The 17,860-nt window shown below is 27.1% G+C and overlaps 2 protein-coding genes across 2 annotated transcripts; one reads left to right on the top strand and one right to left on the bottom strand.

The window, feature by feature from the left end:
- The first annotated feature begins 294 nt into the window (after positions 1-294).
- On the top strand, positions 295-10,976 carry LOC113384739 (endoplasmic reticulum resident protein 44-like). The gene is made up of 10 exons (XM_026622502.1): positions 295-395; positions 647-722; positions 3,049-3,140; positions 3,294-3,444; positions 4,874-4,980; positions 5,203-5,338; positions 8,136-8,236; positions 8,310-8,475; positions 8,550-8,748; positions 10,642-10,976. The coding sequence occupies exons 1-10, from the start codon at positions 345-347 to the stop codon at positions 10,796-10,798; spliced, it is 1,236 nt and encodes a 411-aa protein (XP_026478287.1). The 5' UTR covers positions 295-344; the 3' UTR covers positions 10,799-10,976.
- Positions 10,977-14,423: 3,447 nt separating this feature from the next.
- On the bottom strand, positions 14,424-16,726 carry LOC113386780. Its single transcript, XM_026624534.1, has 5 exons — positions 16,442-16,726; positions 16,292-16,369; positions 16,102-16,205; positions 14,774-14,911; positions 14,424-14,631 (listed from the first exon to the last, which is right to left on the bottom strand). Exons 1-5 carry the CDS (start codon positions 16,544-16,546, stop codon positions 14,463-14,465), a joined length of 594 nt encoding a protein of 197 aa, XP_026480319.1. The 5' UTR covers positions 16,547-16,726; the 3' UTR covers positions 14,424-14,462.
- Positions 16,727-17,860: the final 1,134 nt, after the last annotated feature.

A 17,860-nucleotide genomic window follows, 5' to 3' on the forward strand; every position in this document is an offset into this window, starting at 1 on the left:
TTACTGTGTTTAATTCTATTATTATAATCTGTTTCTTTTTATCAGTAAATCTTAACCGAAATATAAGAATTACATTTATTACTTCATTTTAATTATTACATTTATATTCTCAATTTGAAATCCGCGCCATGTTAATTTACCTCCCAATATGGCGTCAACTGTCAAATTTTCAGCACCGCCGCCAGCGCCAACTTCACGACTCGACACCTGTCTCAACTAACAAGTGTTGTCAAAAGTCTCTCGGCATAAAACAAATTCATGTTAAAATAAAAATTAGTTTAAAACAATTTAAATGTTAAATCAATCATAACAGGACGGCGGTAGCGTTTTAAATTAACGTCAAAATGCTGATCAGTATAAAGTGTATAAAGTGCTACTTAACATATTTTATATTCGTAAGTGTCCACCAAATGAAATTTGCCACGAATTCAATATTTGTTTTTGACATTAATGCCGGTCGAAATAATAAAACTAAATACACGAATAACCGTAGTGAAATAATTAATATAAACTAGTTACTGTTATTCGGTACAAAATTGCATTTGTTTTTGCAAATGTCAATTCAACCAATGTCGGATGTTTTTCTTGTATTGATTTTGCTAATCTTATGTATTATTGTTTAGTAATTATTTTGTTGGTTTTTCAGATTCAATTCGGATGTAGTTCAATATTAGGTAAAGGGGCTACGCCCCTCACTCAAGCGAATATAGATATGACATTGGGTGAGTAATATCTTATTTAAGGTTAGGTTAGTTTTTCTCTACAATAAATTTAAAAGATTTATCTTAATAGAATCTAATCGATAACTATGTTATCTGAATCGATGTATTGTATCAAATTCTAGATAAGTTTTGATGCAAAAGTAAAGCTAGGTCATAATAGATTCTACAAATTTTCTGCACATAATTTCTTTATTTTAACACTCGTTTTTCAAAACTCTCTAGATAAATTTTGTTGCTCTTTCCTAGAGTAAAGTTAACAATACAAAAGCGATGGTTAAGGATCGATTATCTAAATCGTTTCATTGTCTTGAATTCTAGATAAGTTTTATTGAGATGAGAAAGTAAAGCTAGGTCTATGTGCAACTTGAGTTGTATTAACTTCTTATTACGTGCAAATAATTGCCTTCATGATGGATTCTACAATTTTCTGCACATTACTGCTTTATTTTAACCCTCGTTTTTCAAAACTCTCCAGATGAATTTTGTAGTTCTTTCCTAGAGTAAAGTTAGGTTAGTTTTTCTCAACAAGTTACTCGATAGATGTAATGGATTTAGCTTAACAATATAAATGGATGGTTAAGTATAATCAGGAAAAAATTGAGTGTAAATTCTAACTATATATAACAATTATAGTATGCCTGAACGAATTTTATAAATAAAATGCTAACTATAAATAAATGCACTATCAGAAACTTATTTTTGTAATAACTGCGAAAGAAAGTCAAGTTCCATTTTGAAACTTAAATTTTAACGATTTTTTTTTTCAATTTATATTGTTCTGAATGTTATTCATTAATAAATACAGATTTATAGTGAATTTTATTAGCTTTTTAATGATAATATGCCTAAACAAATTTTAATAATAAAATGCCAAAAAATGTACCTCTGCAATAACATGCTAAGATCAGTTTTGAAGTTTCAAGTTTAGCAATATTTTTGTTAATAAGTTTGTTCTAAATATTATTAACAAATTGATACAGATGTATAGTAAATTTTATTAGCTTTGTAACGATATATAACAAACAATTATCTAAATCGTTTCATTGTAAGCTCAAAAGTAAAGCTAGGTCTAGGACGTATTAATTTTTTCTTTTGTGCAAATAATTGACTTCATGGATTCTACAATTTTCTACACATAATTCCTTTATTTTAACACTCATTTTTTAAAACTCTCTAGGTAATTTTAGTTACTCTTTGAGTAAGGTTAGGTTAGTTTATTTGTAGTGTAACATTAGGAATAACAAAAATATCAGTTTTCATTTGCTTGAATGAATATAATTTATATTAAACTTATACAATGTTTTCACAATTTGCTTACGGGATGTTAAAAAGAGGATAAAATATAATAACGACTTATTAATGGAGCTCAATTGTTTATATCAAAATTCTTATTCTTATTCCATCTTTTATGATGTGATGGTCGATTTTATTATATTTGTTTATTTTTTGGGACATGATTGTTTGTGAAGTAATAATTTCTTGTGTTTCGTATTTACTGTTTCTGTGTTTCCACTGAAAAAGAGTCAAAATTGGGTCTCAAAACGTATGGATCTATTAAAGTTATTTAAATAAATATATCTTAGTTTCCATTTATATATATATATATATATATATACGAGAAATATTTAAATAATTTCATTTAAATAACAATTGAACAAATAACTGCCAGACGTTTAAGATAAAACACTATTTGTTGATAAACAATCTCGGACTTTGCAATTGTGCAATTGTAATAACATTAATTAACAATACAAGTATTTATTCAATTTGTTTTTGTTAGAACGCACGTATTTTCTGAAATTTATAATTTAAATTATAAATATATATATATATATATATATATATATATATATACGTGTATGTGTGTATTATAATATTACACAATTCTATCTTATACAAATCTATCTTATATTTATTTAAAGAGCATTTCAAAAATCGATTTTTCTTATTATTATTATACAAATATTTTAATGCATACCTTAACAGCACCACAAATAAAATCTCCACCACTGATATTTGTACAATGTTTTATTAAATAATATTATAATACGATTTTTTTTATCAAAATCGTGTTTTATAAATATGTAATATACTACAAACCCTTTTCTCAAATTTACTAAAATGTTATAAGAATTACATTGAGGAATGTAATTGTACTTTGGTTTTGTGAAAGTTACACTTTCACATTAAATACCAAATTTTTAAATGATTGGTAATACATATATATATATATATATATATATATATATATATATATATATAAATATTAGGTACTAGTAATTGTCATAACTGTTAACAAATAATTTATCTTTTTTACCTATTTCAGCTTCCAATGAGTTGGTGTTCATTAATTTTTATGCCGAATGGTGTAGGTTTAGTAATTTATTGCAGCCTATTTTTGATGAAGCTGCTGATAAGGTAATAATAATTGTAGTCATTTATAAACTGTAATAATTATTTATTAATTAAGTCATTATTTAATACAAACAACTTGTGAACAAGGTTAGCGTGTTTGACCAAGTTGATTATTTGATATTTGAATGATCTTGATGTATTTTTTATTTCTTTTAGATAAATGAAGCATTTCCTGAACAGGGAAAAGTAGTATTAGGTAAAGTCGATTGTGACAAGGAGAATTCGGTTGCTTCCAGGTATCACATCTCCAAATATCCAACGCTGAAAGTCATCAGGAATGGACAGCCGACTAAAAGAGAATACAGAGGTAAAACATATCATAATACCTTCAACACTATCAATATGTTAATTTAAAATCTAAGGCAATAAATAGAGTTTTTTAAATAATAGGTTGTCAAATATCTCCCTTCCGCCTTTTTGTATTATAAACCAATAGCAAAAAAGCGGAAGGGAGATATTTGACAACCTAATATATAGAATAGGGTGGTCCTTAATATGGACATTTTCAAATTTCCTTGCTCCCAAGGGCTCAAATGCTTCCAAATTGATAAAAAATAATTCTCTGAAAGCTTTAGCTCTTAATATTGTCTTTTAGATAGAGCGCAATTCAATCAAAGTTTTGTATGAAAATAGCATGTAAAAAATTTAGAAAATGTAAAAAAAATGTTTTAGGTATAACTTAGCGACAAATGAATTAAAAGTGAAAATTTGTGTCAAAATTCGACGCTCTGCAAAATTTTTGAAATTTTTTTCATGCTATTTCCATATAAATCTTTGATAGAATTGATTCAAGGTTCAATTTATTTCTTAGATATTCATTTAAATTTGAACACATTGTTTAGAAGAAACGTATTTGGAGTGGCAGACTTCACTTAAAACTACAATTGAAATATTAGGTTGTCAAATATCTCCCTTCCGCCTTTTGTATTATAAACCAAGAGCAAAAAAGCGGAAGGGAGATATTTGACAACCTAATATATACGAATGCTAATTACAATGACGAATACAAAATATTTCTATGAATTAATACTGTGTGATTTTAATTCATATTATGAATCTTTAAATTATGGTTTAAAATTATTAAAGCAAACAAAAATAGCAAATAAATGCTATTAAGTTAATATTTTTGTACTTAATATTTACTATGTGTTATCATTTTAATGATAGCATAAAATTGTATTAGTTAATACATGTTACAAAAGGACAGATTTCTTTAAAACAATTATAGATAATTTACATTACCAAAAATTCTATCTTTGATACATTTGGATCACTATATTAAACTAACTCTATAATTCATGCTCAAATAACTTTGAAAATGATTTAAAATGATGACTAATATTAATTATCTTAATACTAGTAACTGCGCTCTATCTAAAAGACAATATTAAGAGCTAAAACTTTCAGAGAATTGTTTTTTATCAATTTGGAACCATTTGAGCCCTTGGGAGCAAGGAAATTCGAAAATGTCCATATTAAGGACCACCCTTATATAGAACCTTTTAAAGGACTCTGAATAATTTAATCAGAATCATCCAATATGAAAAGTTTAAAAATTTTAAGAAATTTAGATAACTTGTATATGTTTAAATAATTATTTATGTAATTATAAACTATAAATTATTTCGATAATTGACAACTATAGAAATATTATTTATATATATATATATATATATATATATATATATATATATTTATATACATATATAAAAATATATCAATTTTTTATTATTTAGGTGCAAGAACATCAGAAGCATTTTTGGAGTTTGTCAAAAAACAATTGGAGGACCCGATTAGAGAATTCCATTCATTGAAAGATTTGGAAACATTGGATACCAAAAAGGTAAATAAAAAACTTTTATATAAACTTTGAATTATAAGATTAATAATAGGTTCAATCCAGTTTTCTTTCCTTTACAGTAGAGTTCTTTTTTTGGCCTTTTTTTATTATTTGGTACCTTATCTGTCTGCTTTATATTCTTTCCTCAGATATTTTTGTCATTTTTTCTTAGAGCCCAAGTCTCTGATCCTTACAGATCTTTTATATTTTAATATTTATTTCTAGCGTATCATTGTGGGCTATTTTGACCGAAGGGACATGCCAGAATATTCCACATTCCGTCGTGTTGCCACCAATTTGAAGGAGGACTGCCAGTTCCATGTCGGGTTTGGAGATGTCAGCAAAAATATGCATCCTCCTGGTAATTAATACAAATATATATATAAATATTTATATATATATTTATATATATATATATATAAATATAAATAGATCAGGAAATTGTAATTGAATTGGCATGATTTTTCCAAATTTGGGTAATGGGTAATAATAGTTGCATTTTTAAAAGTGTAAATTGGTGTAAATATTAAATTAAAATTTGGTGCTTTGTTGTATTTGTAAATCTATTTATATTTTAGTTAGGATTTATATTATACGTGGAACACAATTGTTCAATTGATGCACCAACAAGAATATTACAACAAACACTTTTGCAACCCCAAATTTTTACCATCCTAACACAAACTTTGAGCTTGCTGATTCATTATAAATTGTTCAAAGTTTATTTCCATTAACAATTTTCTGAAATTCTGAAAAACCTGTTTTTTTTTTTTTTTGAAAAAGTAATTTTCATTTTATAATGCAGCCCTAAATTTTCACCTTCCTAGGACAAACCTTAATAATGTAATAATTAACAAGTGAATATTTTCTCATTATATTTATATTATTTCATTTCCATCAATTGAACAATCGTCTAATTATGTAAATATTAAATATGATGGTAAATATTAAATATTATGGTTAATAATAATAATAATAAATTAACATTCTTTTTCATGACTGGCTCTTGCATGCTCTATTTATAGATAACGCTGTCATCGAAGAAGGTAACTGCAAATTGCTTTTTGCTTTACATTTTATTACTTGAGAAAAATGGAAAAGATAACTAATACATATTTAACTAATTGATAAATACTTTACTTAAACTTTAAATGACTTTGATAAAGTCAAGTTACTATAGATAAAAAAATATTAAATACATAAAATAGTTTATAAATTTTTTCATTTTTTCTCGAGTTATGTATAATTTATTATTTATTTTGGTTTAAATGCATGTGAATACATTTAGTGTATATGTATATATATATATATATATATATATACATGATTAATTTTTTTTGAGGGCGTAACATGAAGTAAAGATACAGACTAATTATATCTGAACCTTAAATTAAAAAATGCATAAAACATTACTTACTTGAATTTCTTAGATTATCATTTACACATATTATATATACAGCTTGTAAAAAATTAATAATTGGAAACAAGCACCAAATGTCAGTAATTTCTTTTTTAATTTAAGGTTTAGATATAATTAATCTGTCTCTTCAGTTAAATCTTTCTTTTTATTTTTGCTTATGTATAATTAGTTTTTTACGTTACTTTCTGCTTTTTTTCAAAATTGTAGAACCACTGACGATGACGTAGAATTTTACGTCGAAACGTATGAAAAAATAAAGATGTTTTAAAAAATCTTTACTTTATTTATATTTTTTACTTAATGTTACGCCCTCCAAGAACTTAATCGTACATTTCAACATCAAATTTAAATACTTTCAACATATATATATATATATATATATATATATATATATTCATATTCATATATTTATGTATATATATGGGTTTATATAATAGTTGAATTATTTGAGACATAACACCGATACAAATACATTTTTCAAAAATGATTAGACCGATAAATTCTAATATAACGTCGATTGCTCTAGAAATTTTGAAAACTGATTTTATTGTTCGCATTCTATTAAAAAAGACCTTTCAAATGATACCCCACATGCCATATATGAAATTTTTGAAGTAAAACTTCTTCAGACACCTCAGCTACTAATTCGTAAAAAGTGTATATTTTATAGCAAAATCACATAGTTCATTTTAGCATTCGCTATATAAGTTAAAACAAAACTAGTGGTGTATGGCATCGTGCCTTAAGGCAAATTGCTGGAACTTCCCGTACCGTTATGAAATATTCGAGAAATTTTAAACGTTAATAACAAATACTGTAAGGTTAATTATTTTTGCTATCTTGTTATATCTGAGCAAAACAAATGAACCATTAACAATTCTTATTTCATTTCGAATTCAATTTCAAAAAAAAAATAGTTGCCTAAAAATTTGCACAAAATTGAAAAAGTGCTCCCGTACAGTCACAGTCTAAACGCATTTGTAAATAATTCTGTGCGACATTTTCATTTATACTGTGCTTGGCTTGGCGGCATTTTCACATTTTTCAATAGTTTTCACCAAATTGGAAAATTGAAAAATTGCTCCCGTACATAAACAGTCTAAACGCACTCGGGTAAACATTTGTACCAGAGTGGCGCTTAGACTGTGTTTAGCCTGGGTAATTTTTTGAATTTTTAATCCAAAATTACAAAAATATTTTATGGAAAATAAAAAAAAATGTAATAATTTTTTATCCTCAAAAGCAATTGTTTTGTCAATACAAGCAGAAAGTTTTTTAGATCATTCAAATCCGATACTCCGTTCTCTCAAAAACTCGATTTGTATTTTCTGCACCCTTTGCTCCGTATTTCCGTAACGGCTGGACCTGCCTTTGCTAAAAACTAATCAGCACATCTCCCTATCAATAGGGATCGAATGTTTTTTGAACCATTCAAATCGGTTGATCCGTGCGCCCGAAAACGTGGACGAAAAAATGCGGACATACAAAACACACTGTTACATTTTGTTATAAAATATGGTTATGTATATAACTTTTTTATTACGATATAATCATTTTTTTTGTGAAAATCGTTTTCTACTCGTCGAGATCTTTTAAACGATACCCAACATGCCAAAGGGTACTTTACAAACATTTTGAAGTAAAACTTTTTTAGACACCTCAGCAAAAATATTCATTAAAATTGTAGTTAAATTAGCCAATTAATGGTTAATTATGAGTTACCTAATTCTCATTTTAGGCAAACCGATAATAGTATTCAGGCCAGACGTGTCCAGATCGAATGAACATGATGAAACTTATTTGGGATCTTTGTCCAACATGGATGAGCTGCACGTTTGGGTAAGAAAAAAATTACTCTACCAAAGTAAATAATAGTTTAAGAGAATATAGAGAATATTTTTTTTTATCTTAGGTGCAAGATAAATGTGTGCCTTTGGTCAGAGAGATCACATTCGAAAACGCCGAAGAATTGACAGAGGAGGGTCTTCCATTTTTAATCCTTTTCCATTCCCCCGACGATTTAGAAAGTGTCAAACAATTCAATGATATCGTGCATACAGAGTTGCTTGACGAAAAACGTAAGTGTAAACGTAAATGTAAAACATTATTTTAAACCTCTTCAAGATGTTAATGTTTATTTTTTTTCTTTTAGAGAATGTGAATTTCCTGACAGCCGATGGTAAGAAATTCGCCCATCCTCTGCACCATCTGGGCAAAGGGCCGAGTGATCTGCCGTTGATTGCGATCGATAGTTTTAGGCACATGTACTTATTCCCTGATTTTAAGGACATGCACATTCCTGGCAAATTGAAGCAGTTCTTGCAAGATCTCTATAATGGAAAACTGCACAGGTAAGGGATAAAAGATAATATATTATGAATAAAAGTCCCAAAAGTCGGGCACAACTAGTGTGAAATTTTCAAAAAACCGAATTTTCAATTTTTCCATATTTCAATAGGTTATACCTTTAAAAATAACATACCAAAATTTTAAGTCGATATCTTAAATAGTTTTTGAGTTACAGCCATTTAAAGAGTATATATACAGTATATAGTATAACGATCATTTTATATTTAAACGCGTTTTCCTCAAAACACTATTTTTCGAATTTGCTGCAGCGATTACTCAAAAACAAATGATCCGGTCACTAGCAAATTTTTTTTTTACATGTTCTATATATAGTTCTTCATAAAATGAACTATCGATTATTTGATCAGATCAATAATCGAATTTTGGCAGCACAAGAACGACCAAAATTTTGGGTAAAATTCGACTTTTAAAAAAAAAAAACGCCGTCGTTTTGTCCATTTTTGATTTTTTTTCTTTATCGTAGTTCATTTTACAGACAATATTATCTAGTTTAACGAGATTTTTTTTTTTTAATTTTTTTTTAAATTTCATCGACGTAGAAGGCCGAAATCACTGCAGCAGTGAAGGGCCTTTTTTTCGCGTCGTTGAAGATCGACGATAACTTAAAAAATATTTAATTTTTTTCTTCAAAAATTTCACTTTGCATTCTTAAAACATGTATAAATATATTCCTAAAATTTTGAAATGATTGATAAAGTATTTTGTTTAATATAAATTTCCAAAAATCACCCCTTAATAAAAGTTCCAGAAGTTGTCTGTGGTAGAAAGTAAAAGAAAAGCTTATATAATATGATAAACTGGTAAAGTTGTAATTTTTTAAAAATACTTTTGTTTGTCGAAGAATGTTGTAATTTTGATATTTCATACTTTAATATGTCTACTTCAACAACAAATATTAAAATCAATGACTTTTTTAAGAAATTTTCGGGAGTTTTGCATTCTTGAGAACAAAGTGATTATTATTATTTATCTCTCAATATTTTCATTTGCTCGTCAGTAGTGTCCTTTTGTCCTAATATTTTCATTTGCTCGTCAGTAGAGTACCTTTTTTCCCTTGTGTTTTTATTTGCTCGTCAGTAGAGTCCCTTTTGTCCTAATATTTTCATTTGCTCGTCAGTAGAGTCCCTTTTGTCCTAATATTTTAATTTGCTCGTCAGTAGAGTCCCTTCTTTCTCTTTGTATTTTAATTTGCTCGTCAGTAGAGTCCATTTTTTTTAACATTTTTATTATGCTTGTCAGTAGAGTTCCTTTTTCTTACAATATTTTCAATTTGCTCGTCAGTAGAGTTCTTCTCCCAATCATTACAAATTGAATGTTATTTAGATCATTAAAATCGGCTGATCCGTTCTCTCAAAAACTCGATTTGTATTTTCTACACTCATTGCTCCGTATCTCCGTAACGGCTGGACCTGCCTTTGCCAAAAACTAATCAGCATATCTCCCTATCAATAGACAAACACTCACATCCATTTTTTCTGAGGTATGCCTCTTAAAAATGTTCAGAAACCTTTAAAACGTCGAGAAATGCAAAAATTTTCATTTTCGATTTTCGGCCCATTGCTATAACTTACCCTACGAGAAGTTAATACTAAAAGCGATGACATTTCCCCAGAAATTTTCAAGATTTTCGCTAATGAAAAAATTATAACAAACAGATAAATTAGCATTACAAGTCCTAATTTCAAAATTTGTTGTATAATTCATTCTTTAGTTAATGCAAACTTTGTGTTGATGTGGGAAAGCTAAATAAAATATTATAGGCATGTGACAAGTTTTACTACACTTTGTAGCATAACAAATGCAAATATCTTGGAAGTTTCTGAGAAAACTTGTTGATTTTAGTATTTACCCAATTTTTTTCTCTTTTTTTTCAGGGAGTTCCACTACGGCCCCGACACGAACGAAATAGCCCCCGACAATTCCCCAAATGCCGGGGGGGCCCAAAGAAAGGCTACGCAGCCCCCGGATTCGACTTTCAAGAAATTGGCACCCTCGAAGAACAGATACACCTTACTAAGGGACGAACTTTAGGTAACGAATTGATTTGATGTTGAGAGACGATAGCAACAAATTTTTTATTATTAATGAATTGATTAATTTACAAAACCACCCACGATGATGATAAAGACTAGAGACAAGACGAAAGGTTTGGCTGAATATTAAAAAATTGTGTAAAGTGAGTAAAGAAGTTAATATCGAGTGATGTAAATGTAATATAGATTTATTATATATATATATTTATATTGATAGCACTTTAATATAATTTCAACAAAAGTTCGAGTTTTTACAACAATTTAGTATCACGTGTTTGTTATTTTGTTGATTTTATTTTGTTTATTTGAAAAGTTTTTGAGTTGTTAAAAAACTGTTGGATTTTTAGAAAACTTTGCCTTGATATGGGAAAGCTAAATAAAATATTATAGGCATGTGATAAGTTTTACTACACCTTGCGGCGTGCGAGTATATTTTTCATAACAAATGCAAAAATCTCGAAAATTTCTTTTAAAAAATCATTGATTTTAATATTTGTTGTCGAAGTAGACATATTAAAGTATGAAATATCAAAATTACAACATTCTACAACAAACAAAAGTATTTTTAAAAAATTACGACATCTTTGCCGCCACCTTACGAAGTTTTTCCTGTACTTTGTTTACAAAAAAGCAAAAATTTCGAAAATTTCTTAAAAAACTCATTGATTTTAATATTTGTTGTCGAAGTAGACATATTAAAGTATGAAATATCAAAATTACAACATTCTACAACAAACAAAAAGTATTTTTAAACAATTACAACATTCTTGCCGCCACCTTATGAAGTTTTTCCTGTACTTTGTTCACAAAAATGCGAAAATCTCGAAAATTTCTTAAAAAACTTATTGATTTTAATATTTGTTGTTAAAGTAGACATATTAAAGTATGAAATATCAAAATTACAACATTCTACAACAAACAAAAGTATTTTTAAAATATTACGACATCCTTGCCGCCACCTTACGAAGTTTTTCCTATACTTTGTTTACAAAAATGCAAAAATCTCGAAAATTTCTCAAAAAACTCATTGATTTTAATATTTGTTGTCGAAGTAGACATATTAAAGTATGAAATATCAAAATTACAACATTCTACAACAAACAAAAGTATTTTGAATAAAATTTACAACTTTGGGATTATTCTTTGTTCCTCATTACAGGCCTATAATATTTTAAGGCTTTTGTTTTGATTATCAACTCTATATAAATCTATATTTAAAAGTTTTTTGAAAATTCCACACAACACCAGAAAAAAAAGTATTGTCATGATATTGCATTATATATATATATATATATATATATATATTTTATTCATATATATATATTATTATTAGGTTGTCAAATATCTCCCTTCCGCTTTTTTGCTATTGGTTTATAATACAAAAAGGCGGAAGGGAGATATTTGACAACCTAATATTTATATATATATATATATATATATATATATATATATATATATATATATATATATTGTATCATTCTGAATTTGATATTGACATATGTATTAACAAAGTCTAGTAATCGGGCATAACATCAATAAAAAAACATGAATTTCTTTCAAAAATTTATGTAAAATCCATACGTTTCGGCTATAATCCCAACCTTCATTCAGTGGAAACTAAAAATAAAATTAAAAACTAAAACAATTCTTGGAAAAAATATTTTTTTAAAAAGTCTTTTCTCCATTATATCTTCAACACACTATCTATTTTTGATTTTTTAAATTAGTATTTTGTGAAAATATTGTGTAATTTCAAGTTAATGTTTATTATACATAGTGTAGTGCATTACCATATCCGAATACCATGGATTACTAAAGTTTTCCAAATTAACACTAAGATCAACTAATTGTAAGTACTATTTACTCTTTTTATTTTTTCTTTTCACTCCAATTCAATTGTTTTAGTTTTTAATTTTATTTTTAGTTTCCACTGAATGAAGGCTAGGATTATAGCCGAAACGTATGGATTTAAAATAAATTTTTGAAAGAAATTCATGTTTTTTTATTGATGTTATGCCCAATTACTAGACTCTGTTAATATATACATATATTAGGTTGCCAAATATCTCCCTTCCGCCTTTTTGTATTATAAACCAAGAGCAAAAAAGCGGAAGGGAGATATTTGACAACCTAATATATATATATATATATATATATTATATATATATATATATATATATATATATATTTTTTTTTTATTATATATGTATATTTTGGCCTTGTATATTTTTGCTCCAATAGTGTTTTATGCTTAGCGATAAGATTAAAACCAAAATTTGAAGGCAACTAAATTTTATCAATTATTTTATTTTGGTACTTAACGATTAAAGTTAAAGACAAAAATAAATAACAATTTTTTTCAACAGAAAATCAGTCTGCAATGGTTATTATAAATACATCGATTTAAATGTGTTTTTTTTTTAAATTAAATATTTTTGGCTATTTTTTATAACGTTTTTGCTAAGACTCTTCTTGATGTATTTGTACAGAAGACAAAAGTTGTTGGAGAGAATAGTGATTTTAATAAAAAAAATATTGAAAATTATATAATTGTATATTTTTGTAGAAAAGGGTGAAAATTTAAGGTTTATTGTATTTTTAACTTCTCGTAGGGTAGTTATAGTAATGGGCCGAAAATCGAAAATGAAAATTTTTGCATTTCTCGACGTTTTGAAGGTTCCTGAACATTTTTAAGGCATACTTCAGAAAAAATGAATATGTGCGGATAAAAAAATTTCTGTCGACGTTCTCGGGCGCACGGATCAACCGATTTGAATGGTTTAAAAAAACATTCGATTGCTATTAATAGGGAGATGTGCTGATTAGTTCGTAATGACGGTGAATTGAGTGAAAAGTGGTTATTAGATTTTGGCAAAGGTAGGCCCAACGGTTTTGGAGATACAGAGCTAAATGTAAAAAAATGGCAGCACTAAGCGTCCGATTTAAATGATACAAAGAACTTTCTGCTTGTTTCAACAAAATAATTGCTTTTTAAAAAAAAAAATTATTTTCTAATTTTTTTTAAAAAATATTTTTGTAATTTTGGTTTGAAAATTCAAAAAATTACCCAGGCTAAGCACAGTCTAAGCGCCGCTCTGGTACAAATGTTCATCCAAGTGCGTTTATACTGTTTATCTACGGGGCACTTTTCCAATTTTGTGAAAACTATTGAAAAATGTGAAAATGCCGCCAAGCTAAGCACAGTATAAGTGAAAATGTTGCACAGAATTATTTGCAAATGCGTTTAGACTGTGACTATACGGGAGCTATATTTTCAATTTTGTGCAAAATTTAGGCAACTATTTTTTTTTCAAATTGAATTTGAAATGAAATGACAATTGTTAATGTAGAATTGATTTATGATTTACATTTGATTTGCTCAGATATAACAAACAAGATAGCAAAAATAGTGAAAGTTACAGTATTTGTTATTAACATTTAAAATTTCTCGAATATTTCATTACGGTACGGAAAGTTCCAGCAATTTGCCTCAAGGCACGATGTCATACACCACTTGTTTTTATTTCAAATACTTTATTACAAAATCAAATTTACAAAAACATGCATAAAATATATATAAAACATGCAATATTTACAAAATTATTTTACAATCACAGCACAGCATTTTTAAATAAATACATTATTATTACAATTATTAATTATTAATAAACGACTTTGCTAAATTTGCAATCCGGGCAGCCAATAATCAGCACATCAGCAACATCGTTTGGCATTGATATAAATTGTGGTGTGCGGGAGCAATTTGCTGAATGCATGTTGACATTCATCCAAATTTCAGATTCTAAGTCTTTTATGTTTCCTTTTCGTAACCTAAAGTAAATAAATAATGGAATAATAGAGTCTAAAGAAGTTTTACTTCAAAAATTTTATATTGTATCTTTTATGGCATGTGGGGTATCATTTGAAAGGTAATAGAATAAGCTTTACATATATATATATATATATATATTACCGTAGTCCACATTTGCATATAATCAATCCTTCAGAATCATTTCCTATTGCATTTTTTAAGCAGCACGGACACGTCACTAAATCAGACATATCTATTTCCAAATGTTCAAAAAAGTCATCGAAGTCTCTATCTTGAACTCTGAAATAAAAATTTACATTTTATTTATTAACTTGAAAATGAAAATTTTTTATATATATTTACGTTTCAGAGGTTTCTGAACATTTTGGCCTCAGAAAAAATGTATGTATGTGTTTGTGTGTGCGGATACAAATTTTCGTCGACGATTTCGGGAACACGGATGCCATTATATTGGATAGGGTTATTTTTTTTGCAAAATTTTGTTAGAAAACTTGAAAATCTAAAAATGCACTTAAGAATTTAATATTATTTTCAAAAACGTATAATATTATATTTAAGTTGAAACGAGTTTTTTGGTAATTTATGCAAATTCAAAAAAGTGTGACCAAAAAATGTCAAGTGAAGCAATTTGAATAATTCAAAAAACATTCGATTCGTATTGGAAAGGAGACGTGCTGATTAGTTTTTGGCGAAGGCAGGTCTAGCCGTTTCGAAGATACGGGGCAAAAAGTGCCGAAAACGGTAACTCAGTTTTTAAGAGAACGGAGCGTCCGATTTGAATAATTCAAAAAACATTCGATTCGTATTGATAAGGAGACGTGCTGATTAGTTTTTGGCGAAGGCAGGTCCAGCCGTTCCAAAGATACGGGGCAAAAAGTGCCGAAAACGGTAACTCAGTTTTTAAGAGAACGGAGCGTCCGATTTGAATAATTCAAAAAACATTTTACATGTATTAACAAGATGAAGAACTGTTCAAATTTTTGGAAAGGCAGGTCTAGCAATTTCGGAGATCTAATAAAAAAAAGTGTAAAAAATGCCATTTGTGGGTCAAAAATGATCATTAGACATATGCATATCAAATTATCAGATATTTTATAGAGATTTTAATAATAAGTATAAATTTTGTTTACATTCCTATGGGTTCCGCATCAATGTTTACGCGTTAGACGCGGCGCTTACGCGCTTCGATATTTCGTCTTTGTGCAGTTAAAGCAGTATGATTGCTTTGAAAAAAAGTTCAGAATTTCCAAAATATTCCAAAATGCACATTTGTTCAAAAAGTCTTTTGTCAACAATTTAGAGTTTCTCAAAAATCTAATTTTTCAGAGTAAATTTTTTCCAAAAATGTTAATCTTTTTAAAAAAAATAATTTTTGGTACACGGGAGGTTCCAGCAATTTGCCTTAAGGCCCGCTAGTTTTCTTTTCAGTCTAATATAATTGTATTTATATTATTTCAACTTATTATTACGTTGTATTATCCAGTAGAGACAATTCTTGCAAAATTTCATCCTCAGTCTTCAAATCGCTTTCTAATTGTGCCAATTCATCAATGAGTATATCGTTTAGAGTATCCTACAATAAACACACATCATTACAAAAACAATCATCATTAACAAAAATTGATTAATAATAAATAACTATGTATGTTTATTTTATACTTTTAGTTCCTCGCATGTTAAGTTCCTGCCACTGTCGAAAGACTTCTGTCTCATTTTCATTAACCGGATTTTACATCTCTGCAAAAAAGATACAAATAATATAATAGATACAAATGATAAATGAACAGAGTCTGTTTTTTCAGTTCTTACAGTTCTAATTATTTGTTGGACTTTTGGAGAACCATGCTTCAATCTGAAGGCTGCATCTTTGGTTTTTAATTTATTAGCGATTTGTACTTCACTCAACGTAGCCATTGTAAGTAAAATATTTTTCTATTTTCAAGATTTTTTGTACAAAAATGTAAAAAAAACTATGGGTGCTAATTGAAGGTTACAAATAGCTTATAATTTTACACACAATTACTTTTTGCTCTCATGAATTTGGTTTTAATATTGTGTGAGCATTTATATTAATTGGTCGAATTTTAATTGTCACATAGGTTAGGTCGAAGCCTGAAATGAAAAACAATATAAATCACATTTAATTTGCACAAACAGTTTAATTATTAAATATTAATTATTATTAACACGTGTAGTTGATTTTGTTAAGCAAAATAACAAAAATTTATATTAGTTTTGTCGAATTTCAACTTACTTGGTGACAAGTACATGCAGGTTAGGTTAAAGTTTTTTAAACAAAAAAACATTATAATTTTTTATTTTATACGATTTTGTGCACAAATGGTTTTTATGTACACGTACACGCAAATATATCTAGTTTTAATATTGTCAAGTGAAATAACACTATTTTACATTAATTTTGTTGAATTTTACACTTTGAATGAAATGTCAAAAAAAATCTTTGCCATTGCACAAATGTATTTATTATGTTAGTTATTAATGCAAAATTAATTTATAATACCGTATGTAACAAAATATTGCCCAATCGAACATTACGTTTAATGATTTACAAATTTATAAACTAATTTCTGTTATAATTTTGTTTCCGCCATTTTTTTGTTTGTTTGACAGTTGAGTGTTGACAGGTTTTACAACTAAAACAAATTAATAACACATATATTAAATTAAATGAAACATATTTAATATTAATATATATATATATATATATATATATATATTAAATTTATACATTAATTCATTTATTTAATATTTTATAAATACCTTTAATTTTTATCATGTTGGCGTTTACCGCAAGATGACACCTTGTGCATGCAAGAATTTAATATTAAAAATATTAAATATAAACAAAAATAAAATAATTTTGTATATTTAAATCGATATATGTATATAAATATTAACTTAAATGCATGAGTTACATAATATTTTATAATGAATTATGAATTTGAATTACGCGCCATTTTTTTTGACAGTTCCAACTAAAAAGTTTTTACAACAAATATTTCACAAAAATAATAACTAAACCTATATTATTTTATATATATATATATATATATATATATATATATATATATATATTATTATATATATATATATATATATATACATATAAATGCAAATCTACGTATGAATATTTATTCATCTAATATATTAAATTTATAATTTATAATTTTTTAACTTTTCCCGTAGGGCAAGTTATAGTAATCGCAA

This window comes from Ctenocephalides felis, unplaced genomic scaffold (genome assembly GCF_003426905.1).
Source record: "Ctenocephalides felis isolate EL2017-DRISC unplaced genomic scaffold, ASM342690v1 CF-g0.4_SCAFFOLD_03571, whole genome shotgun sequence".
Lineage (NCBI taxonomy): Eukaryota > Metazoa > Arthropoda > Insecta > Siphonaptera > Pulicidae > Ctenocephalides > Ctenocephalides felis.